This window comes from Cnephaeus nilssonii (assembly GCF_951640355.1).
Source record: "Cnephaeus nilssonii genome assembly, chromosome: 9".
Taxonomy (NCBI): Eukaryota; Metazoa; Chordata; class Mammalia; order Chiroptera; family Vespertilionidae; genus Cnephaeus; species Cnephaeus nilssonii.
This window is the reverse complement of record NC_137080.1, coordinates 18,335,262-18,360,252: the sequence shown is the minus strand read 5'-3', so window position 1 is coordinate 18,360,252 and position 24,991 is coordinate 18,335,262. Positions and strand designations below refer to the sequence as shown.

The 24,991-nt window shown below is 38.0% G+C and overlaps 1 protein-coding gene across 3 annotated transcripts in view; it reads left to right on the top strand.

The window, feature by feature from the left end:
- Window positions 1-24,991, top strand: part of PTPRK (protein tyrosine phosphatase receptor type K) — a 479,445-nt gene that overhangs the window by 387,904 nt on the left and 66,550 nt on the right. For all 3 annotated transcript variants that reach the window (XM_079780718.1, XM_079780717.1, XM_079780719.1), the window contains exons 11-13: window positions 547-652; window positions 7,091-7,364; window positions 11,183-11,219. In XM_079780718.1, coding sequence (XP_079636844.1) covers window positions 547-652; window positions 7,091-7,364; window positions 11,183-11,219 — 417 coding nt within the window. The remainder of the gene's footprint in view (window positions 1-546; window positions 653-7,090; window positions 7,365-11,182; window positions 11,220-24,991) is intronic.

Genomic DNA, 24,991 nt, shown 5'->3' with positions numbered 1-24,991 from the left:
ATGTTCCCATTCCCAGTCATCACACGTCCTTGATATTTTTCTATTGTAACCACAGTGGTGAAAATGGCCCAGATACTAATACGGGATCATTCTACAACCACTAGCTCATGAAGGGCACCTCCTCTCCAGGCATCCTTTACAGCGCTCCCGCCATTCCTGTCTCCACATCTCCATGTGCAGCTCCATTACCAGGGCTCCCGAGAGTCTCCACTGTTACCACCTTCATCCCATCCCATCATTGTTGAATTCAAGGACTCGGGGAAACTAAAACCTAAAACAGCTTCACAAAGTTTTTGGGGTGCGTCACAAATTGCCAACTTATTATTTAAATTTCAATAATTCTTGGCTCTATATCTTCTGCTGTCCTAGATTCCCCGGGTTAACATTCACTGGCATATGTTATTCTACAAAATAAGGTTCATTTCAGACAATTGAGTATTAAATTGATGACTTTCCTTGTTCAGGATCATTTATTCAACCTGAACTGTGATATATTACTGTTAATTGATTGAAAATTTTTATTTTTTGTCATTAATTCCTCATCAGCTCCAACTTTGCCTGACTATGAAGGAGTTGATGCCTCTCTCAATGAAACTGCCACCACAATAACTGTATTGTTGAGACCAGCACAGGCCAAAGGTGCCCCTATCAGGTAAGAGTGGAAAAAAAATAGTTAAAGGAAAAAAACAGCCAAAGTGAGGGATGTTAGCAGCCAATATACTAGTAGTGAGTAGATCATTTCTCTGAGACAATCATTTGCCAATTACTATCAGGAGCTTTTATTTCTGTTTTGTTTTGTTTTGGGTTTTTTTCATTTGGAGAAAGCCTAAAGATAGACTTGTAGTTAAGAGAAGAATGCTAAGGGGATTTTTGAGATATTCATGAATTCAATCATTCACCTCTCTGTGCTGTTTGATTTAAAAGCATTGCTCTTTTATTTTTTTCCAATCCCATTTCATTTTACTTCCTCTGTTGATATCTATGGTATATGAGTTTTGAAGGTCTTTGTCTGAAATAGAATGCGAAAATACCTCCTATCCAATGCATCAAATCCTTTATGCATAACTTCACAAGAATGATTGAAAAATAGGAAGCTTTGAGAAAATAAAAGTAGAATGAATGTTGCCTATGTGACCTTTTATTTCCAAAGTTGTTGCTTATCAGGAATTCCATAGGAAATATTAAAATTCAATTTGTATTTCCTTTATCTTTCCAATATTAAAATTTCCCATCTTACCCTCATCTTCCATAAAATTATGAGCTATGTTTTCAGGGACTGAGTCAAATTATGCTGACCATTTTAGATAAATATTTAAAACTGATGCAAGTTTCTATTAAAAATTTGCAGATTTTTGTGGATACTTCTGTTTTCATACTTCTATTGAGAAATAAATCAAGGCACAAAAAATAGTGCAGATATTTCATATTTGAGTTATCTCAAGTTGTTTACATGTTCATTAAAAAGTAAAATTAATCTTTATTTTATGTGTATAATGAATGCATTTCACCTTATAAGCATATACTAACCATTCAGATAATCCTATGTCACTAGAAAGAAAGAAGTATTTGTAATTAAAACATATATTGATAAAACAAACTTAGTTCATTAAGAAAACTCTCCTGAGTCTGTCTGGCTAAAATGCCTGGGAATACCACAGCAGAGGAAAAGAAAGATGACTGAATACTCTTGTAGTATAAACACCTGGGAAACATTGGCTACTTGAAAAGGCAAAGTAAGAAGGCAGTGCTATTCATGAATCGATGAACTGTGAGTGAGTCTGATTGCTGATCCAAAGGAGAAAGAGAAAATGCTTTCATTCAATATCTTTTTCTATTGACAAGTAGTCAGGATCATTCACACGTCCTACCTGTGATAAAATTTACTTTGTAGGTGTCCAATTCTGCTACTGCCTTTTAGATGAGCTGCCAGGTATTTGCATTTATCTTATAAAAGTTAGATATTTGAGTGAATTCAGTTTTATTTAATGTAAGTTAGAAACACAGTGCATTATTTATCTATGTAACATAGCATTCACTAACTCTTTAATCATTTAATCAATTTATTACACAAATATTGACTGACCAGGTATTACGTGTCAGGCATGGTGCTAGGCAGCGTAAATCAAAGATTAAAATGATCACAACAAAACACAGAGCCTGTCACCCTATCTGTCATGGACAATGAGAACTGCCTTAGCCTTCCTTGTAAATCCTTTGCTCATAGCTGGTGTTCAGACAATTTGTTGAATTAAATCAAATGTCTTTCTTCTGTTTTTTATTTAACACAAAAATATTAATTACCAAAAATCCACATAGTCTGAATTCATGGTTATGCAAAAATAATTCTTAATAATCATATATTCTGTTTTCCTGACAGACATGCACCTCTTTGTACTTTTTGGAAAGACATTTGGCCTTTTCTGAAATTTAGCCCAATGCCTGAGAACTACCAATTTTACACTTTGGAGATAAGTGCTCAAATGAATTTAATACTGCGAGAAAAAAGAATAAATGATATATAAACCAATAAAAAGTATTTTAAACTAATATTACTACCAGGGAAAACAAATCTGTTTTCCAACTGATAATCTAATCTTATCATTTCCATTTTTAGGTGTTTTTTTAAGACATATATTTTTTAATTTCAGAGAAGAAGGGAGATATGGAGGTAGAGATAGAAATATCAATGATAAGAAGGAATCATTGATCAGCTGCCCCCTGCACACCCCACACTGGGGATTGAGCCTGCAACCTGGCATGTGCCCTAACCAGGAATCGAACTATGACCTCCTGGTTCATAGGTCAATGCTCAACCACTGAGCCACACTGGCCAAGCTCCTTTTTTAAAAAAATGAACTGTCCATGTATTTGGTATCACCCATAGGTGGGGGGCCTGGTGGTAGAACCAGACTGGTTCTAGTTGGCAATTTGGCCTCCAATGAATCCAGCCTCCTTTGCTTTTTTAAAATCCTCTAGTCATATAGTCCTGTCTTCTTTCCTCTGACCACATTCCCATCTTCGGTATTGCTACTAGTAACTAGAGCCTTATCTTGGCACTTAACTTGTCCAGTACTCTATAATTTCTTTGAAAATGAGGGCCTGACTTAATGTCATAAAAAATTCCAAAGCACTGTATATAAGGTCTGGTACTTCAAATCTTTTATTGAATTCTTCTTACTACCTTCAGGTTCTTAAAACTCCTTTACTTTCCACCCAGTTTCTTTCTGTCAGTCTATCTGAATCTCTTCTTTGTAAATGCTTGTTGCCATTCCCAGTCTGTTTGTGGCTCAACTCCTCCCCTCCCAATAAAAGCCATACCTATTTAGCACCTAGCTCAGTCTCCTGAGAGCATCCATCAGTTACTGTTGTTTGCTATCATAAGCTCTAAATACTAGGGTCTACCTTTACTTACTTTACAGAATGACTAGCCGCTGTCAGACTGCATTTCACCACCCATTTGTCCCAACTCCAGTGAAATATCTAATTATTTCTGCTCTGGCCTTGCTAATGTCAAACGAACTCCATTCCCAAGAGCCTCTGTCATTGCACCTGTGAAATCCTTGTTGGGTAGAGTTTGCTCCTTAATGTTTCTATAAATTCATTCATTCAGTAGCATTCAGTATGTGCTAGGTGCTGAGCTGGATACTTGGAATAGACACCCACATAAGGTAATTTAGTATGTGCCCCCAGGTGGTATATTACAAGGGAGATAAAACAGGTCAAAAATAGACCTTGTTAAAGTTGATGCCACGATTTTGAGCTTTGTTACTCAGATATGAAGAGCAGGAAATATGATGGCAACCAAAATTAAAATTAAACCTTTACTCTGTTCATCAAAATGTTGGCAGTGGTGGCTCTGAGGTCTTGGGAAGTCTGTTCATAAGAGAAATACTAAGACATTGGAACTGGAGAAAATCTCCAGAAGCTTTAAGGAGACATTTTAAATTAAAAAACAAAAAAAACAAAAAGAGGGCCGAAGCCGGTTTGGCTCAGTGGATAGAGCGTCGGTCTGCGGACTGAAAGGTCCCAGGTTCGATTCCAGTCAAGGGCATGTACCTTGGTTTGCGGGCACATCCCCGGTAGGGGGTGTGCAAGAGGCAGCTGGTCGATGTTTCTCTCTCATCGATGTTTCTGGCTCTCTGTCCCTCTCCTTTCCTCTCTGTAAAGAGTCAATAAAATATATTAAAAAAAAAAAAAAAAGAGGGAATATGAATTGTACAAAATTTGTTATCTGGTATCACTAAGAATGTGTACAAGCTGAAACTAGTCAGATTCATAGATAGTTTAGTTATTAGCAGTTGAAAAATCCATGGAAGGCTGTCATTGATAATTTTGGGTTTACCTCCAATATTTTTAAGCATTGCATCAAGGAAACTATCTACCAGATGTATTATATACTCACTTTTTGAGCTAATATCAAAATCCCTTTGTATTTTTTTTAGTCTTATAAACTGAAGAGAAATTGTATGATGAAATGTCATTATTTGGCCTCCCGCAAAATTAAAAATGACTACATTCCAGTGTTTAATCACAACGGATTATAGTATAGTGAAGTCATTTTTAGTTTTTTAATATAAGGAAATCATATTTTGAGTATTGAGTGAAGACTCATAATGCCAGTAAATTGATTTTAACTTAATTGTAGAAATATTTTTAAAATGTAATTAAAAGGAATGTGGAATATATGAAATATGGGTAGAGTGAATAAACTCTTCAAGTGACTTTGGAATATTTTAAATTGCTAGAGTACTAAGCTCAAATAATATTTAAATCTAGCTGGAATTAAGTACCATTAGGTAATTAGACAACCACGAGGATGAGAAAGCACAGGCCCATTTCATGTAATCAGTCAAATCACTTTTAATTTGATTTCTCATTCCTTGTTTTCTGTCCTTTAATTAATTCGTATTGATAAATAAGAGAGTAGAAGGGGAAAAGGAACCGTCCAAACTAAGTAAAATAATATGGTTGGAGAACAGCTTGCACAGACAAATTGAACAATGAAAGGAAAATATATTATTTTTTAAATGCGTTTAATCACTTTTACTTTAAGTCCATCTTAAGTTCAATGAGGTCCCTCCCAAAGAGCAGATTGTACTTTTTCTTCCTTCACCTCCCCTCCAATAGCAGCTGTTTGCTTTGCTCCTCATCGATCTGGAGAGATGAGCTGTTTTGAATGAAATTTCTTATTTTTGTAATATACTACCTGTGTCAATTTAATAGAATTAGTTAAGACTGAATGTGTGCTTGTGTCGGTTTACCTACATATACTAGTATGTATGTATCCATCGAATATGCAAATATATATTATACAAATATGGATTCTAAATTGAAAATGAACAGGAAAAAAATACTAGGTGTGCTTAATATGGCATATGCCAGCTATGATCTTTTTTTTCTCTCTCTATGCTTAGCATTTCTTATATTTTAAAATTAACAAGAGGCTCGCTCCTCCATGGACCCCTCGAGACCATGTATGTTGTAAAGAGCATTTCTAGGAGTTTTCAGACCCAACCTGGCAGAGATATAGAAAATGACGCAGTTCATGTAATTTCAAATAACATAAACTTCTGCCTTAGTTATTTGCCCAAATCTGAATTTCTGGCATTAATAAAATGTTCATACTATTTCTAAGGGAAAGAAGATAGATACCAACCTACCAACTTCTTAGCACTATTTTAATGGGAAATTGGAACTTGAATAATTAAGGGGGAAATTAATTTATAAAGCTCTTTGTTAAATATATGAATGTCTTCTGTTTGTAGGTATAACACAGTTTATATTAAACTAGAATTTCATAGCAGATTCTAAACTAGTATAAAATTTGTTTTAATTGTCATAGAGGCGGATTCAATCCCTCCCCCAACATCCTGCCCTGTGTGTGTGTGTGTGTGTGTGTGTGTGTGTGTGTGTGTGTGTCTTTCTATCTCCTTACATCCTTTTTTTTCCTTTTTATGGAAGTTCATTAAAGAAAATGGTCTTGGTATATTTCCTCTGGAAATCCATTTAACAGCACCTATTTTTCCTGTATTGATTGATCATATTTTCCTGGAGACTCAGAATCAAGCATGCAGCTCTCCACACAGCTTATTCATATTCAATTTATGTATGGGACCACAAGTCACTTTCTAATAACTTTCTGGAACTCTGAAGCATAATTCTTTTACATTCTTTAATGATATATAAATATATGAATAACTTTCTTGGGGATGCATTTCCTAAACATGTTTGCCTAAAGAATGCCCTCTGGAGAAAGGATAGTACTAATATAGCAGTTTCAGAAATTTATAAAAAAATATTCTAAGTGGTCAGGCAGATCTTGATTTTAAAATTGCATTTTTTTTTCCTTTCCTCTGTAATATAACAGCTATTACAGAAAAGTTGAAGACATTTAAGGAAGACATTGGAAGGTTTAGGTTTGAGATTTAATAGGCCAAATGCCATCTGCTTCTACAATTTGTAACATTTTATTATTAACAACTGCAGACGGAAGCGGCAGTCTATTTCGGGGGCGAGGACAGATTTCTGTCCATCTGTGCCCGCGCGGCAGCGCGTCACTGGTGCTTTAGGCCCGCACGGCTGTGAGCCGCAGCGAGGCGGAGGCAAGGTCACGGGTGGGAAGACCTCAGCACATTCTGTGTCCTGACTCTGCAAACGGGCGCCTCGAGCTCCGCCCCGGGCAGCCTTTCTGCTGGGTCTTGGACCTGGGCCTTCCATACCTTATTTTCAAAGGAAAATGTTAACATTCAAACATTTCGCAATATCAGACAAATAATGTATGGTGTGCCTCTGGTTCATGTCAGGTTCCTTATTAGGGTGGCTCATTTCTTAACCGTTAAAAGCGTGTAGAGGTCTATCCTGGTCTTTTAAAACTCTTTTCACTCCCTCAATAATCCCTGTGGGGTTGGCATCCACGTGCGATTCTGTCTTATTGCAAAAATAGCTGAAAACCAGAGAGCAGGGTGTGAAGACCGACTTTCAAGACTTTGTAAGTGTTGCCTGTTACCCCCCGATACTTCATTCTTCTTGTGAGAACACTCGGTATGGAGCATCTCCGAATGTGTGCTTTTATTTTCTCTTTCCCGAAAAGTGCGTATCAGATTGTGGTGGAGGAGTTGCACCCACACCGGACCAAGCGGGAAGCAGGAGCAATGGAGTGCTACCAGGTTGCCGTCACCTACCAAAACGCCGTGAGCCGGGGTGCGCCCTACTACTTCGCCGCCCAGCTGCCCCCCGGGAACCTTCCCGAACCTGCCCCCTTCACGGTGGGGGACAACAGGACCTACCAGGGCTTTTGGAACCCCCCTTTGGCACCGCGCAAAGGATACAACATCTATTTCCAGGCAATGAGCAGTGTAGAGAAGGTAAGCCTCCTCCAAGATTTGCTTGTTCGCTGCCCGGAGGTAAAGCTGCAGACAATTTTTATAAATACGCAGTAGCATCATCTGTCCGTTTAAAAAAGGGGGGAGGGGATCATTGATGTGTAGGGGGGCTGTTGCTTCTGCTCCCAGCAGCGTGCATGGTTTGGAGCTGGGGGCTCCCCGTGTTCCCTTGCACAGGATCCCTGTTTCCTAGTATTTGCTTCTACGGACCCGCTTCCAGCAAGCCCACAAGAGCAATTGTGAGCAAAACGCTTTGGGAAGGGGGGTTTGGGGTGGGGGGTGGCCTTGCTGCTGGGACTGGAGCCCTGGTGAATATCGGCCATTGTTCTGTCCTCGTGGCTCAGGAGAGGCGCACTTCAGAAGATTAAATCGACTGCAGGATCAACAGAATGCGTGTTCCACAGCAGGCTAATAAACCCTTATAAACTTTTCAGGGGGTACAAGCCGAGCAGTAAATAACAAGTAACAATCCTCCGATTACAAAGAGGACGCCTGCGGCCAGTCTGACAGAACCTAAACAGGAGGCTGCCCGGCGAGGGCTGGATGCTGGGCCCGTGGAGGAGTCTGTTTTCCATCTCCCTGGCCGCCCCTCCTTTTCCCATTTTGGACACAGTTGTTTTGAGCACCGCCGCTGATCCCAAATGAATATTGAAAAGGAAAACACAACAGGAAGTTAGAAACGACCAGTGGCTCCATACGTGGGGAAATAACCTGGCCTTTCATGCCTCATGCTGGTCTCTGTGAAAGATTTTCTTTCCTAAAACTTATCTAATTTATCTTTTCCCAGAGAGAGAGAGAGAAACAAATACATTAAGAATAGAAAATGCCCACCATTTGGAATGCACTAGCACAGTGACATTTTTGTTTACTTGTGGCTTTATAGGAAATTGCTGGGTTTGGGTAATTGAGTCCCTGAGGTGGGTACGTGAGAGGCGCTGTGAAATATGTGCTATCTGGTTGCCGCAGTTATATTTGGGAATAGTTTAACTGGAAGACATAACAACACATTTATATTTCTGCAGGAACCATGAGAGAGTAGGGTATTGACTGGTTGCCTTTGAATGAAAACTTTACCTTTCTGCTTATCCTAAGAGGTTGGTTTGAAGAATAAGGCAGAGAAAAATGCCCCAGGACATTTTCTAAAATGCACCCCAAAGCCAGAGGCTGCTTCTGGTTGAAAATGCTCTTCTGGTCTTCTAGTATATTTCTTCCTGGGAGGGAATCTTCCCAGGCAAGTCAGCTGCCCACTTCTCACCTACACATCATTCCCTACCTTTGGTAACACTGGGCTGTTCAAAAGACAGATGACTATAGAAGTGAATATTCCGTTCTGGGTATAGAGAAATGGGTAGAAAGCATACTTCTCTGTTTGGGTATTCATCTTTAGAGAGTTGATGGAGTGCAAGTGGACCTTTGTAGTTTCGTATGTGGTATGAGAGGAGTATTAATGAATGCATGTCATTTATAAAGGATTTTATGTGGCACTCTTTAAAAGCTTTCTTGCCCTAGCTGGTTTGGCTCAGTGGCTAGAGCATCAGCCTGCAGACTGAATGGTCCCAGGTTTGATTCCAGGCAAGGTCACATGCCCAGGTTGCAGGCTCAATCCCCAGTAGGGGATGTGCATGAGGCAGCCAATCAATGATTTTCTGTCATCATTGATATTTCCTTCTGTCTTTCCCTCTCCCTTCCTCTCTGAAATCAAAAAATATCCTATGTAATAAAAGGCTAATATGCAAATCGATCAAACAGCAGTCGCTATGACACACACTGACCACCAGGGGGCAGACGCTCAATGCAGGAGCTGCCCCCTGGTGGTCAGTGCACTCCCACAGGGAGAGCATTGCTCAGCCAGAAGCCAGGCTCACGGCTGGCAAATGCAGCGGTGGTGGTGGGAGACTCTCCCACCTCAGCAGCGCTAAGGGTGTCTGACTGACGGACATCCCCTGAGGGCTCCCGGACTGCAAGAGGGCGCATGCTGGGCTGAGGGACTCCCCTACCACCCTTTCCCCAGTGCACGAATTTCATGCACCGGGCCTCTAGTATTTTAATAAATAAAAGCAAGCTTTCTTATGAACGGTCTCTTCTAAATGTTACTTTATCTGCACGTGTTATAATCAAAGTACAGAGTAACAACAATATATTTCAGTTCCCCTGGCAAAGAGTTTTTAAATTGGCATGGCTCCTACCAGCGATGGTTGGTAATCCTGATAGAGTTAACAATTGCTTTTAGGAGATCAAAATCCCATCCAGCCTCTACAGGAAAGTGAACTAACCTCTTGCCGTTCACTGTGAAGGCCTTAGGTCACAGTGAAGGAATAGATTCCCCTTCAATGCTTTATTTTACTTAATTTAAAAATAATAAATGATTAAGAGAGAATTATAAGCTCTTGGTTTATCAAGATATAGAACCACTCCAGATGCAGTTATAAATGCATCTAAAAAACAAATAGCCTCTGTCTTGTTTACTGGCTTTTACATCTTTTCCAACCTCTTGTACATTCAAAGATGTGAGCTGAATGAGCTTAAGTCTGGGAATTGTAGGCCTCAAGTACGTTCCAACTCCCAGTGCTACCCCAGAGCATAAAAAAAAAAGGAAAAGATAATTTGTGTCCTTTCCAATGTCTACTATTTCCTCAACCCTATCTGTCTAGCAAGAGGAGGAAAATAATCAACCAAGTAAGATTTATTCCCTAACAACTAAATTAAAAAGAAAAAAGAACAGATAAATTATGTTCAAATAAATTAAGTTGCAACTGTGATGTAATTTATTTTACTCCTCACACAAGGATATGTGGGTTTTTTCTAATTGATTTTTAGACAGGGAGAAAAGGAATGAGAAAAAGAGATAGAGGGAGAGAGAGAGAGAGAGAGAGAGAGAGAGAGAGAGAGAGAGAGAGAGAGAGAGAGAATCAGCTGCCTCCCATACTCACCCTGACCAGGATTGAACCTGTAACTAAATATATGCCCTGATTGGATATCGAACCCACAATGTTTTGGTGTATGGGAGAATGCTCCAACCAACTGAGTCACCCTGCCAGGGTGTGAAGTAATTTTTTTTATGGTTTTCTAACTATTATTAAGCTCTTTAGTCATGGAAGGCTCCAAGTGACAGTATGTAATGCCCAGCTTTGGTCTGAGTGTGCAGCTATGAAGTGAAAGTGAAGTTTATATTTGGATCTGATTTGTATTAGCTTTGCAAGCATGTTTTCTTTCTGAGTATTCAAAAAGTACAAAATGCAAATAGAATGCCATTATACTTGTCCCAGACATGACAGCCTGTTTCATTACAAGGTCAAAATGAACACCTAAATCTTTAGAAAAATATTGAAAAAAATTTTTAAGTTCTTATTTGTTGTTCTTGTTGCTGTTAATCCTCACTGGAGGATACACTTTTCCGTTGCTTTTAAGAGAGAGTGGGAGGGATGGAGGGGGAGAAAGAGAGAGAGAGAAACATTGATGTGTGAGAGACATTGATTGGTTGCCTCCCACACACACCCCAACTGGGGCCAGGATCAAATCTGCAACAGAGGCATGTGCCCTTGACCGGAAATCGAACTTTTGACCCCCTGTGCTCTGGACAACACTCTAACCACTGAGCACACAGGTCAGGGCTTAAGTCTTTATTTTATATTTAAAAAATTATCTGAGAATACATATAAAAACATCTTTCTTTAGTACCGCAATTGTATTCTTTATAAACCTATATTATAACCCCAGATTGATCTTCATAATAGTTATAGTTTATGAAATAGGAAGCCTATGTATACACTGACTATTTTCTTTCATTTTTACTCCATCAGGAAACTAAAACCCAGTGTGTACGAATTGCTACAAAAGGTAAGAGGTTTGCTTTTTTCTTTTTCAAATTCCATTATCCTGCTTTCTAAAATGAAAGAGCTTTGTTCCCTGCTTCAGGACTAATTACATGTGGCACTTCTATTAGAGTTTTGTAGTAGGGCCCAGTTAAACTGCCAGCCAAGTCCTCTGACTCACGTGGGTGTCTTTAACATGTAATGGGTGCTACTTTTCGTCCTCTAGGAATTGACTGGAGGAATCTTGTTATCAGAATAGGAGGGATTTAGAAACCCTTAGAAGGGCTTTTTTCCTGCCATTTAGTGTCTGAAAGGTCTTGTGCTGCTGATCAACCAATGTATTGGAAAAGCCCAGCAATATCAATTCAAAATCGCAAGGTGCTTGTTTAAAAACCATTGTCACTTTCTCTGGTAGACGATCAAAGGTAAAAAGAAGCAGGCTAGTCCATGCATGTGGAAGAGGATAGGTATGAAGACTGGTCCATAACTTCATCAATAGTGCAGGTTCATTGGAGATGCTTAATTTTTTTTTTTTTTAATCCAACCGATGCCAAGAAATTAGATCTGCGATGGCTAATGGCCAGGGCAATTCCTGCTGACAATTCATAGTATAGCTCTGTTGCCTAGTTTTTTAGGAGAAAACATTTTCATCTTTGAATGAGTAGATTTCAGAATGGGAGAAAATCTCCAGCATTCACTATGTTTATAATCTTTCATTTAAGACTTATGTGATTGTGCCAACAAGGGAGAGAGAGGTTGGTGTATTTTAACAAGAGGAACAAGAAAAAAGCTGTCTGCATGCAGACATGGGGCTCTGCGGAGAGTTGGCGCTCTGGGTTGTTTGCCGCTGGAATTAGTATTAGACCCACGTTCATGACCAGTAGTTGATTCATTTGGGTAAAAATGAATGGCTATATTCTGTTTGTGCTGGCATCATTCCTTTCATCATTTTTTCTCATCTAATCATCAGTCTGCTCAATTAAGCATTTGTGTTATACTCTTGTTTGTAAAAGCAAGAGAGACGTTTTTCTTGACTCATGAGAAGTAATAAAAAAGCTTCACAGAAGAGAAAATAAATACACTTTTCAATTCAAATACTATGATTCCTCGTGATATTTAAAAAAACAATCCTTAATAAAGGGAGAGAAAAAATATGTACAGATGCACATAATGTACAGCATTTATTTTATTTTAAAAACAGCTCACGGATCAAGAAGTAGAGTTGAAAATTTTAAAGATAGTGGCAGAGAGCATTTATGGGTAAACATATCAACTATGTTTTTCCAAACTTAAAGCCAGAAATGTAACGTGGTCTTGCATCAGCTTCCAAAAAGATTTTTAGATATTTTTATAACTGAGAAAAGATAGATATTAATGATTTAAAATTTTTCTTATTTGGTTATTTCATTATTTGCATTTATACAAGTGTTTGCCATTTTGTCCCTCTCTCAATACAAATAAAATTATAATGAAAAATATCATATGAGATTTAGACAGCAGGAGAGGTAAGATTATAGAAGTCAAACTTACCAGGTGACGCAGAATATTGTCCTGAAACTCAGAGGTAGTAAGAGAAAGGCCATTTATGATCGTTTCTTCTTTGTTTAATTTATCCTGCTGTGCTCTGGATCTCCAGATTGGCACTGTGGTTTAATGAGTAAGAGAAGAGGACCTGGCCCTGGACTATCTGGGTTCATATTCTCCTGACTTTACCCTTTACTATTCTTTAACATTTGCAAATTATTTAACCCCTCACTCCTAAAAGATGCATAATAGTGTATTCAATCCTCACTATTATTGTTTATACTTTATACCTATTTATGAAACATTGAGGGCAGAGGGAACACATGCAAAGACCTTGAGGGGAATGTGTGCTTGGCTGCTAAGGAAAGTGGGCTCAGACTCTGAGGATGAAACAGACTGGTCTTCATTAGTGATTTCACACTTCAGCTTGAGTCAGAATCCTGTGGAGGCCTTGTTAAAATAGGTTGTTGGGCCTCAATTGCAGAGTTTCCAAATCAGTGGGCCTAGGGGAGGGCCCAAGAATGTGTATTTCTAACAGGTTTACTGCTGCTGCCATTGCTGCTGCTGTGGTAACCACACTTTGTGAGTACCAGTGATCTGAACATTCGCATGTACCAATGGCATGTCAACCAAAGCACTATGATTACTAGAAGACCACGATAGTACTCATTACTAATCTCTAATGTAATTAAAAATCAATCCTGAGATATTTTTTTTGATAGCTAGAGTAGACTGATAGCATCAAACTAAGGATGCCAGTTGTTTATCAGAGATAATTTTATCATTTAGAGTTCATTCAAATCATGTCAACAGCAGTCTAAATTATTGCTTTATTTCTAGAAATGCTGCCTTAGGAGACTAATGAGAATGATACAACTCCTCTGCTCATATAACATTTCATAGGCATTAATGAGCAAGGGTCAGAAATAACATTATCTTGCAGAGCAAAGATGGCCGAACTCTTGGTGATAAGGTTATCTCTCTTCTAAACCACTTTTTAAAAAACTGTCAATCAACACTGAGCCTAATTACATTTCTAGGGAATCATATTATATTAATAGACAATGGTAGCCTTAATAATGCTTCCCTCCCTCTCCCCCAGCCTCCACCAAAACGTCCAAGTTCTAATCTTCAAAATACTTTGCAGATATTTTAAGGATCTTGAGATAGGGTAATGATCCTGGATTATACAGGTGGACTCAGTAAGAGTTTCTATAAGTGGCCTGTGGGAAGCTCAGAGTCCGAGAACCAATGTGAAGACAGAAGCAAGAACTGGAGTGATGATGTGCTTTGCAGAAAGACAGAGAGACCATGAGCCAAGGAATGCAGGGGTTTCAGGAAGCTGGATAAGACAAATGATTTTTTTCCCCTTGTGCCTCCAGAAGGAACATAAACCAGTGAACTTCTTAATTTTAGTCCCATAAGAGTCATTTAGGACTTCTGGCCTCTAGCACTGTCAGGTAATAAATGTGTGCGGTTTTAACCCACTAATGTTTGGTAGTTTGTTACAGCATAAAAGGTAACCAATATAGGTTCTGGTTTCTGGAAGCTGGGTCCTACTGTAACAAATACCCGAAAATATGAAAGTGACTTTGGAATTGGGCAGTGGGTAGAGGCTTCAGAGAATTCTTGGAGCATGATACAAAAAGCATAACTTGCCTTTAACAGACTGTTAGTAGAAATATCAATGTTAAAGCATCTGCTAATAAGGGCTCAGAAGAAAGGGGGAACATGTTTCCAGAAACTGGAGGAAAGGGAACTTTTGCTATGTGGCAGAAATTTAGTTGAGTTATGCCCTGAAGTTATGTGGGAAACAAAATTTATAAATGATGAACTTGGATATGTAGGTGAAGAAGTTTCCAGGCAGTATTGAAGGTGCAGCCTTTTTAAAAACACACACACTTAAAAAAAAAAAAATATATATATATATATATATATATATATATATATATATATATATATACACACACACACACACACACACACACATACACATATTTGTTATTTGTACACATATTTGTTATTTGTTGAAATCATTATCTTTATATACTGGGAGTATAGATTCCCTATTTTAATCCTTTGATTTTGGAAAAGGCAAATACTAAATTTAAAAAAAACAACAAACAACTTAAAGAACTTTTGTTCTTAGCAATTGAAAACAGGTCTTTGGAGTGAATCCTCATATCAGAAGATTTCATTAGTTTTATTGCAAATGAGCTCTGCCTCTCTTTTTTTCTATATTTATCCTGTTGTGGGAATTAAAGATCAAAATCCAGTTTGGTCTCATTGAAACACATTTGCAGAGTGTTATAGAGCATTGGTTTATGATTATTGTACCACAATAGACAAAATATTATTTATCCCCTATTTGTGTGGTGTCTGATATTACTCATTCTATTCAGTTTTTTAATGAAATGTGGATTACTTTAAAGATTATCTCTCTGATTGAATAAATGGCATTAGAGTAGAAAGTTAATTGAATCTTTCTTGAATGATCACTATAGATAGAAGGAAAGATAGAAAATGACATGCTTTTGAACTTGTTTTGTGTTTAAAATTTTTAGATTAGTCAAGTTTTTTTGTGTGTGTGTGGTCAGTTTTCTACTATTCCCTAATTACATTTATAAAAACTCTTGGAAAAATTCTAATTCATTTTTTTTTAATTTCTCAGATTTTGTGAAAATGAGATACAAAAAATGTCACATACTTGAGCATATAGTTTAGTGTGCTTTTAAAGACAAACAATGAATGTTATTAAACAAACATCCAAATAGTTCTGGATTTTTCATGTCCTGTTTTTGATACAGATCACACCCTAGCTTCAAAATTTGGAATCTTGTTCCCTTCTTACATTTTTTTTTTTTACTCTTTTAAGAGCTCCTGCTGATTACCCAGGTAAAGAAATTACTACTTCTGCTTCATTGTTTAAGGAAATGCAGAAATTAATGTTGGTAAATAGTGGAGGTGATAAAGTGATTCTGGCCACGCTTTATATAGCCTGGTAAGAGCAGAAAGGTCACAGTTTGAGTATCAGTGACGTTTAAGTAAATATTCAAATTGTCCTTTTAAATCATTGTTATTCTTCCCGAGAGATGTTTGTGTGTGCAGGTGTGTCTTCCATGTTGTAAATTCAGAAAGCGGTGTTTTAATTGCTGGCTGCTTCTGTTACTTACAAATAACACCTGGCTTTGCATCTGTTCCTCTTAAAATGCCACTCTTTGCCTATGAGGAAACCAATTCTTGGTCTATTTGCTGCAGTTATTTCCCAGATGAACGTCCAACGGGGCTATGCTTTTGAGATAGGATTTCACTGTGTTAGTAAGACTTTCCTCTGCTTACCCTGATAACCATCGTCTCAGGTTTGACCCCTTTATAAAAAGCTGCTTTGTATTTGCCAGTTATTATTTTTCTGACAAGTTCAGCTACTAGGGGAGATAGTTGAAGTAAATGTGGTTTACTGTTGGTGGTCTAACAGTATACTAAAGACTACAGCAAGTATGAAAATTTTTGTAGAGAGACAAGGAAGAAAGAAAATTAAAGGTCTCATAAGAGTATGTAGCTAAGACATCACCTCATGTCATTTTGGGACTTATCTCAGGGCTTCCTATCACATCATTTCTCAGAAGTAATGATGGTAACAACTACATTGTTGGTATCTGATTGTCTAAAATATAAATTTTACAACATCATGGTGAATAACAGTCATCTCTTGAATACATCTTTGCTTAATTTCCCTACATCTAACTATTCCACCAGCTGCTAAACATTGGGAGTTTGTCATCCATTCAGAATGTATTTATGGCTTGTTTACTCTCTGTCAGGCACTACGCCAGATATTGAGCTCCAAGGAAGACGGTTGTAGAATGGAGGGCATGATGCCTGTATGTAGTTACCATGCAGTGTAGGTTTGGGGTAAAAATAGGCATTGGCCACATCTGTCTTAAATCATGAGATATTATCCTTCACCTGGAGATTTCTCAACTCTGCCAAGGTCTGTTCTTGGAAATAGAATGCTTTTCTTTTAACTCTGGTAAAATATTTAAAGTCTATGTTATAGATTTACTATAATTTAGGATTTGGTAATAACCTCCATTTAACAAATATATTCTGTAAACTATGTAGACTTTAAATCTGATTTTATAAAACAAATCGCCAATGTTATGTGTTACAGATACAATTTTTTTTTTATATTTACCCAACCTGGTGAGGATCTCTTTCCAGACATTATAATTATGGAAACATATCTATATTTCTATAGATAGAAAAATATACAGTTGTTGTTTTTTTTAAACATTGTTGTCATCCCAAGATAGTGGCCTGAAGCTTGCTATTTTTTAACTCAAAATTTTTGGCTTGGACCAGCCAGTGTGCCTCAGGGGTTGAACATCATCCTATGAACCAGGAGGTCATGCTTCAGTTCCCAGTCAAGGAACATGCTCTGGTTGCAGGATTGATCCCCAGTAGGGGGTGTGCAGGAGACAGCCGAGCAATGATTCTCATCATTGATGTTTCTGTCTCTCCCTTTCCCTTCCTCTCTGAAATAAAAAAATATATATATTCTAAAAATATTTTTGTCTTGGACATACTTTCAAGTTAGAAAATACACATATTACATGGTATATGAATATATGTTTAACCCTTCCTCTGTTGTTGGACATTTTGATTGTTCATTTATCTTGCAATTATATTCAATGGAATAAACATCCTTGGCTAATATCTTAATTATCTGTTATAGAATAAACGCTTAAAATCAATATTTCTAAGACATGTGCTGTTTATCGATTTTAAAATAATTACAAATTACATTAAAAAAGAATTCTACAAATTTATGTTTCAAACAATATATTTGAATGCTTGTTTCTTCATACTCTTTTATCATTACTAATTGACACCAGTATTTTAAGATTTTCCTTATCTAGTGTGCAAAAACATGGTTAACATTTTATGTTTCATTGTTAAATGATTTACATGATGATACCACTGAATTTATTTTAAAACTATTCTATGAAGAATGAAGAGATGAGCACATGAACAGTTAACTGTTCAATTTATGGGGTACATTTGTTTCAAGTTGATGAACCAAATAAAATTTAACAAACATTCAAGCTCTTTTAGTGAAGGCTGCCTCTTAGGGAAAGCCTAGAAATACTTTCGTTTCTTTGGAATATCTTTAAGTGCACCGTGGTTCTTTTACACTTCCTGAGCTGCAAGCAATTCTAAATCATCTTGGTTTATGTCATGCTTTTATTAATCACCAGCACTCTCTGATTTCAGAATTCTTTAGACTTTCTCACATTGAGTAGGACAGCATTCCTAGAAGCTGTGAAAACTGTGTACTTTTTATTCTTTAAAAACAAAATGTGTCAAGAAAACAATCAAAGTATGAGAAAGCATGAGTAGCCACGAGTAAGTTGGGATTTATTAGGTAAGTCAGTTGGCAGAAGCAGATGTGAAGATGATTTTAAATTCACTGCTAAGAGAACCTTTTTTTAAAAAAAAAAGAAATCCAGTTTAAAGAAGCTATTTGAAAAGCTCACACAATGCTCTGTAGAATGACAAAAAGATGAATGTCATAACAATCATAGAAAAATACATAAAGTAGACTAGTATTTCAAATTTCTCCTGAAAAGAAAAACAAGTTACATCTCTTCTAAGATATATGACCAAGTTGAAAAAAATTAGAAAAATATGCACACCACCAGTTAAGTTCCGTTTGACTTCTGTTTACCAGATGTTCTGATAGAAGTATTTTTCAGTGTTCAGTATAATAATGTCTATGAAACAATGCTGTGAGAAGTCTAAACTACATCACCCGTTTATTGATAAAGAACATATGGATTTGGGAATCAGTGTTAAAACCACATAGAAATATTGTGTGAAGCAAAATTTTTAGTTTTTCTCTCAGTATAAAAATTGTTTAAAAAATCTGAAAGAGAAAAGTTAAATCTCCCCATGATATGTACAGTCATTTAAAGTAATATATAGCAGAGAAACTAAAAGAATATTTCATATTTCTAAACCATGGATTACTTCTTTTCTAGTTTCAGAGAAATTCGGTTTTAGAATTGACCAAATAGCCAGTGATGTGTTCTCTCCCTAACCTATTATCATGATCACAAGGTATTTATTTACCAAAATGAATTTTGCAGATGTTTAGACATGACTGCCTTCTCTTCATTTTTCTTTATCTAAATAAAGACTTTATTGAAGTAAATATGTATAAAAGCCTAATTACGCTAGACTTACTTCCTGAAAGTGCTAGTGTCATAGGAGTAATAAAATCTAAACTTGATTGCCTAAATAAATATCAGTTTAAGATATACATTCTTAAGCCTTGATAGGCAAGTGTTCCAGGAGGCTCGGAAAACTCTGGAGCCCCAGTCTCTCTCAAAGGACTGGCTCACCCCACATTTGCATCATGCTTTTATTTGGATCCATTTACAGGAACAGTTGTCATCATGCAGGGTACCAGAAAATGACCTAAATTAACATTTCTGCAGGAAGTAGAGGCACCTCCGGATAGGAGAGTCCAGTTTCAAATTTGCCCTGAGATGTAAACTAATTCGGCCTTTATCTGGAATGAGTTAAATGGCAGTGATAAATAAATAAATAAATCTATCAGTGATAGAGACCTAGGTCTAGTGATCAAATATACAGGACTGCTTACTGCTAGGAGGCAGAAAGCTCTGATTAGCCCAAAATAAAAGGGTGGGGGAGGTGGTGGCACTGTGAACAAGATTCACTTCCAAGCACAACTAGGAGGATGAGTTAGGAAGAAGACTGAAAGAAATCAGGTCATTTACTTTTTAAAAAATCAGGATGATTGGCAGTCCTTTTCAAGGATCCTTTGATATATCTATTTTTTTTGCATTTTGTTAATTGTTTATTTTCCATATTTATTTCAGTATCTTGTTTTATTAAGTACTTATTAAGTGCGAACAAACTCAGGACATCTAGTTACTGTACTGCACTTCTTTTTCCTAATTATTTTTTCATTGACAAAGGTTCTCCTCTCTTTTGTTATGAGTAATAACTATCACTTCTTTTAAAGCTTTTTTTTTTGTGATCATTTCTTACCCATAAAATTAGTGTTCTGTATAGAATTATGTTGCTAGCAGCCGTCTCATAGCTTGGTTATATGAAAGATTAAGTATTTGTCTCCAAAGATCTCCCAGATGCAGCTACTCCCAGAAACGTAATTGGCCACCAGAGACTTTAGATCTTGGTGGCTTTGTTGAGCTCATTCTCCCATATCCCTTGGATTCCTTGTGCCTTGGTTATCTGAGGCTCTTTTTGTTCATATACTGAGGCATGTTTATGGAAAAGAGGTTCCCCAACCCTCCTAGTCCCCCAATATAACAACTATTCTGTAAGGCCTTCTTCACTTTCATAAAACAAAATCCATTTATTGTACCAACCTACATAATTTCAAAAGTAATCAATAAAGCTAACATTATTATTTAAAAAGAGCTAAAGGAAATACTTCAAATAAGATGTAACTAATGACCTAAATCAGTGGTCAGCAAACTGTGGCTCGCGAGCCACATACAGCTCTTTGACCCCTTGAGTGTGGCTCTTCCACAAAATAACACATTCGGGCGCCCACGTACAGTGCGATTGAAACTTCGTGGCCCATGCACAGAAGTCGGTTTTCGGCTCTCAAAAGAAATTTCAATCGTTGTACTGTTGATATTTGGCTCTGTTGACTAATGAGTTTGCCGACCACTGACCTAAGTGATTGGGCCTAACCACACGGGGAGACAAAAGGGAATACTCTGGAGGACTGGTCTGCATTCAAGGTGCTGGGCCTAAATGTAAAGGAGATTTTTGTTTGTTTTTTGCATATGAATGTATGTGCTAACTTAGGGGTTCAAATCCTCATTGACATTCATAGGACCTTAATCAGACACAGTATTGTATACAACAGTATTCCTGACTTGTGAAATTAAGCTTTAGTCATCAATTTTACCTTACAATAAAAAATCCTTCATTAAATATAAAGCCACCATTTCATTTAACTTCTAAATCTGTGTCAGTAAAATAAAACAAGTTTACCTTAATGCAGTAATAGCAGACATATGCTGTTCTAAAATCCTCAGCAATCTGGCAAGATGTAAATTGTGAAGATAGCTGTGACCTCATAACGTTTCAACAGAGGCCTAAATCCTTTGAAAATAGATCTGTCAGCAGGGTTTTCATGCTCTAAATCTGACTTCCGCAATTGCTACCTTCTACCACAATTTATCCATTATATCCTAGCCTCTCCAGACATTCCTCCACGAAGCCCACTTTCAAATTAAAAGCATAGTTCTGGCATCTGTGCCAGGCCCCAAGCGCTGCCCTCATGTACCAAAATTAGTAGTGCTTTTCTGAGATATTCATCAGGAAATATGAACAACTGGTTTCGTTTAGAAATCTAAAACTGTGTTGTTCATTCTTTTCCTACATTCTACACATCTACCTCCACTCCCATCCCCCTTCTCCAAAGTCCATAGTGTCTTCACCAACATTCCCATCAGTTGTTTAGACATTTAAAACTCAGCTGCTTTCTCTCTGGGAAGGTCGCAGCGCTTGGAACTGGTTCACAGTACACCTTTGTGCATCTTCTAAAAATATCATCCAGGGAATAAAGGTCCAGTGTCAGGTCCAGCCAGGTCCTGAGTGTGCTGTGGCTCTCCACGTGGTGACCCTCAACTGCTGCTGTTATTCCTTCAGTAGCCAGACCGACACCTGTGACGGAGGCTACCAACTCCTTTCTTCGTGGGATTGATTTAAAATAGTAAAAAATGTAGAACTCACCCACAGAACCTTTCAGCCCTTGGAAACTGAAATTATTGCATCTATTCATCCTCTGAAAGAGGTGAATGTTTTCACCCTGATAGCTTAATTGACTGCTCATAGTTGATGGTTATTTGATTTTTTTTTTTCTGTCTAGTTACATTCAGCTTATGGACAAGTAAGACATTATAAATAATGACTGATCTATTTACTTGTAAATTTCTTGGATTATAATTAGAGTGTAGAATTACTCTTCTAGAAGTTTGACCTGGTGAAGCTATTAGAGCCATGGCCTTTACAGAACAGTGACTCTTCTGTTAGGGATCTGGATGAAGTGACTGGCTAAGCTTGGGGGAACCAGCATGATCTGTCACGCAGAGCCAGAAGCCACAAGGAGGAAAACCACAGGAGGCTGAATAACACAGCACAGAGCCCAGAAGCAGGGGGTAGGGTGGGGCAGGAACCAACCCCCCATGGACTTGGAAGGGAAGACAAAGTCTGGAGCCAGAGCTTAAATTTCACCAGGAAGTGAGAGGCAGCAGCCAGAGGGACCCCTGTAAGTCTGCCCTGTGTAGAAGCTGGAAATTAGGAAGACATCAGAGGTCAAAGTCAGACAGGATTATGAGACCAGAGCAGGTATAACAAACCAGAAACACTTGAACTGTTCAAATAACGGCTGTCTTCCCCAGGAAGCCCTTGTTCTTGCAACTGCTGCTAGAGGGAGCGTGCAGAAAGCTGGTGAGGGGGCATGACGTTGAGTTTGCTGATTCAGAGAAGGTGCTTTTCTTCTATAAGGAAAGACTTAAAGTATGGAGTGATACATCTCTTTGGCTTTGTCATTTTACATTTTAGTGTTTAAGCTACCTTAATTCAAAATTTACAGATTAAAAGATAAAGGAAAATATTTTTAAATAAGAGAAAAGAAGGCCAAATTCAGTTTGATTTCAGGAACATTTGGGTGGTAAGTTATTAGGGGACGGGAGCAGAGATAATTGTTTTAAAACAGAATCAAAGTCTGGGTTACTTGGCATTCTCTCATTAGTTGTCACACATAACCACCAACCCCCCACACAAAAAAAGGTACTTGCCGTAGTCTATTCTTATATAGGTCATTCAGTAAGATGACACAGACATTGAGATTACTTCATTAATTTCTCAAAATGATTCAGGCAGCTCAATTTCACATCTCACCCTCTTTAGAATTTTCAGCTTTTACTCTATACCATTTATGTAGCGTTAATGTTATACAGCCTGCATTATTTTGTACATTTATTTTCTTTCTGAACAAGTTGCCAAGTTTCAGAGGGCAGGAACTGTATCTTTAGCTGTGGTGTGAAAGAAAATGGACCAGTCTTGGAACCAGATGACCTGGGTTCTACAAACCAGTTGTGTGGCCTTAGCTAAATCACTGACCCCAGTCTAGATTGCCTAAACTATAAATCCCACTAACTGAGTCATTCTCAAGGATTTTGGCAAGGTAACATTAGAACATCCAAGGCTTAAGTTCCTTATCTCTGCTTCAGCTACTGTGTCTGCTCTCTCATTTATTTCAAATAGGATTTTTAAATATTTTAATATGTTTTTTATTGATTTTTAGAGAGAGATGAAGGGAGAGGGAGAAATAGAAACATGGATGAGAGAGAAACATCGTTAGTTGGCTGCCTCCTGTACACCCTCTTCAGGGTTTTGAGCCCATAACCCGGTCACGTACCCTTACTGGGAATCCAACTGCAACCTCTTGGTTCCTGGGTCAACACTCAACCACTGAGCCACACTAGCCAGGCTTCAATATTTTAAAAATGTCCCCTGCTATGAAAAGCTTGACTGATATCATGGTGTCTAATATCTCTTCCAAACTTGAAGTTTTATCTTATCTGCCTCACCTTTTAGTGTATTTCTTTGAACCTAGTAAGTATCTAAATAAATATTTGTTGGAGGAGAAGAAATGAATGCTGGACTCCATCATGCAATGTTCAGATGTTCGCAACAATTTCTATGTGAAAAGTTTAGTATAGCCTGTGGCAAATGACATTTTTTACTTTTGAGGATAATTCTTTTTATGTCAGCTCATGATTCTTCTTGAACATGATTTCTGACTCCAAGAAATAAAAAGCAAACCTGATGGGTACATGCTTTGTGCAGAGAATGAGCTGCTTTTAAGAGAATAATCCAGCTGCTATCTGATCAGCCATGTCAGACTTATTCTGTGGAAATAAGAAAAAACAACCTTCCTTTTTCAGTTTGAGTCACACATAGGAAGACTTTGATAAGATTAAAATAATCCAGGAAAGCAATTTCAAGATGCACAGCTAGACACAGGAGCTAAGAAACACCCGTGCCTAACATGACACAGTCACCCAGTGGAAGAATCGGGTTTTAAGGACCTTCCGCTGATAATGTCAGGATATGCAGATGAATATGAGCAGCCGCTGGGTGAGCTGGAGACCCTGCTGGTTCAGTTAGAAATCTTATGATGTGTATCTTTCCAAATGTCTTGCTGCATCATATTCTTTGTTTTGTTTTGTTTTAGCTTTAAGTTCCTTTTTCTGAAGAGGCAATTATGCTGTCTCTTGGAGGGTGTGCTTTGGTGTAACTCTCGTCCGTTTTGGTGCTCTGACCCGATCCCTTTTCCGGAGCTTGTGGACCTGTTTTCTAGTTTCTGTGTTTTGCTAATGGCTCACATCTCTCCTCTTTTCTCTAGAATCACTTTTAGCTGAAAAGCATTTTCTTTGCCCAGAGCCTTATGCACCCACCTCTCAAGCCCACTACTGGCTTATAGCCAATGACTAACTGACATGAGGGCACAAAAAAACTAGCCCGCTCATTTCAAGGTCAGGTTGCCTTTGGAGCAGTTTTTGCTCCAGAGCTTCCCCCAAAAGATCAGACTGATGGTAGGTATCTGCTGAGACCACTCTCTTCCTTCGCTCCTTTCCTCATCCTATTCTGCTTCCGTTGCTCCTTTTCTCCTGAGAGCCTGCCCTGAATAAGCATGTGCATCTGAATCCTGGTCTCAGCTCTGCTTCCAGGGAACCTAACCTAAGGCAGTGATATATTTGAGAGCACAGATATTGTCATCTTTCAGCTTTCACCCTCATCTCCAGCACATCTGGAACATGATGCTCACAAGTATTTTGAAGAGTGGACAAAGTAAGAAATTTGACCTCCATGTGGCCGTGTCCTCACAGTGAAATATGGATAACTGAAGGCATCAGCAGTCCAGCACAATGCCATGACCTTCGCAGCGGGGTTCAGGATCTGAAGGAACAGGCCAACGCACAAATGAAAATGCTATATAAGAAATATAAATTTAGAAGGCATTGGGGCCAGGGAGTGTCTTTTTCCTGAAGAATACACTGACCTCTGGCCGGTCTGCTTTTTATTTACTTGAATACACATTTGCCCTTTAGCAATACATACAGGCATATCAAAGGTAAAGTTTGGTAAACAGTAAAAGGATTATCAGGTTAGGGAATTGCCTTGAGCCACCACTATCTC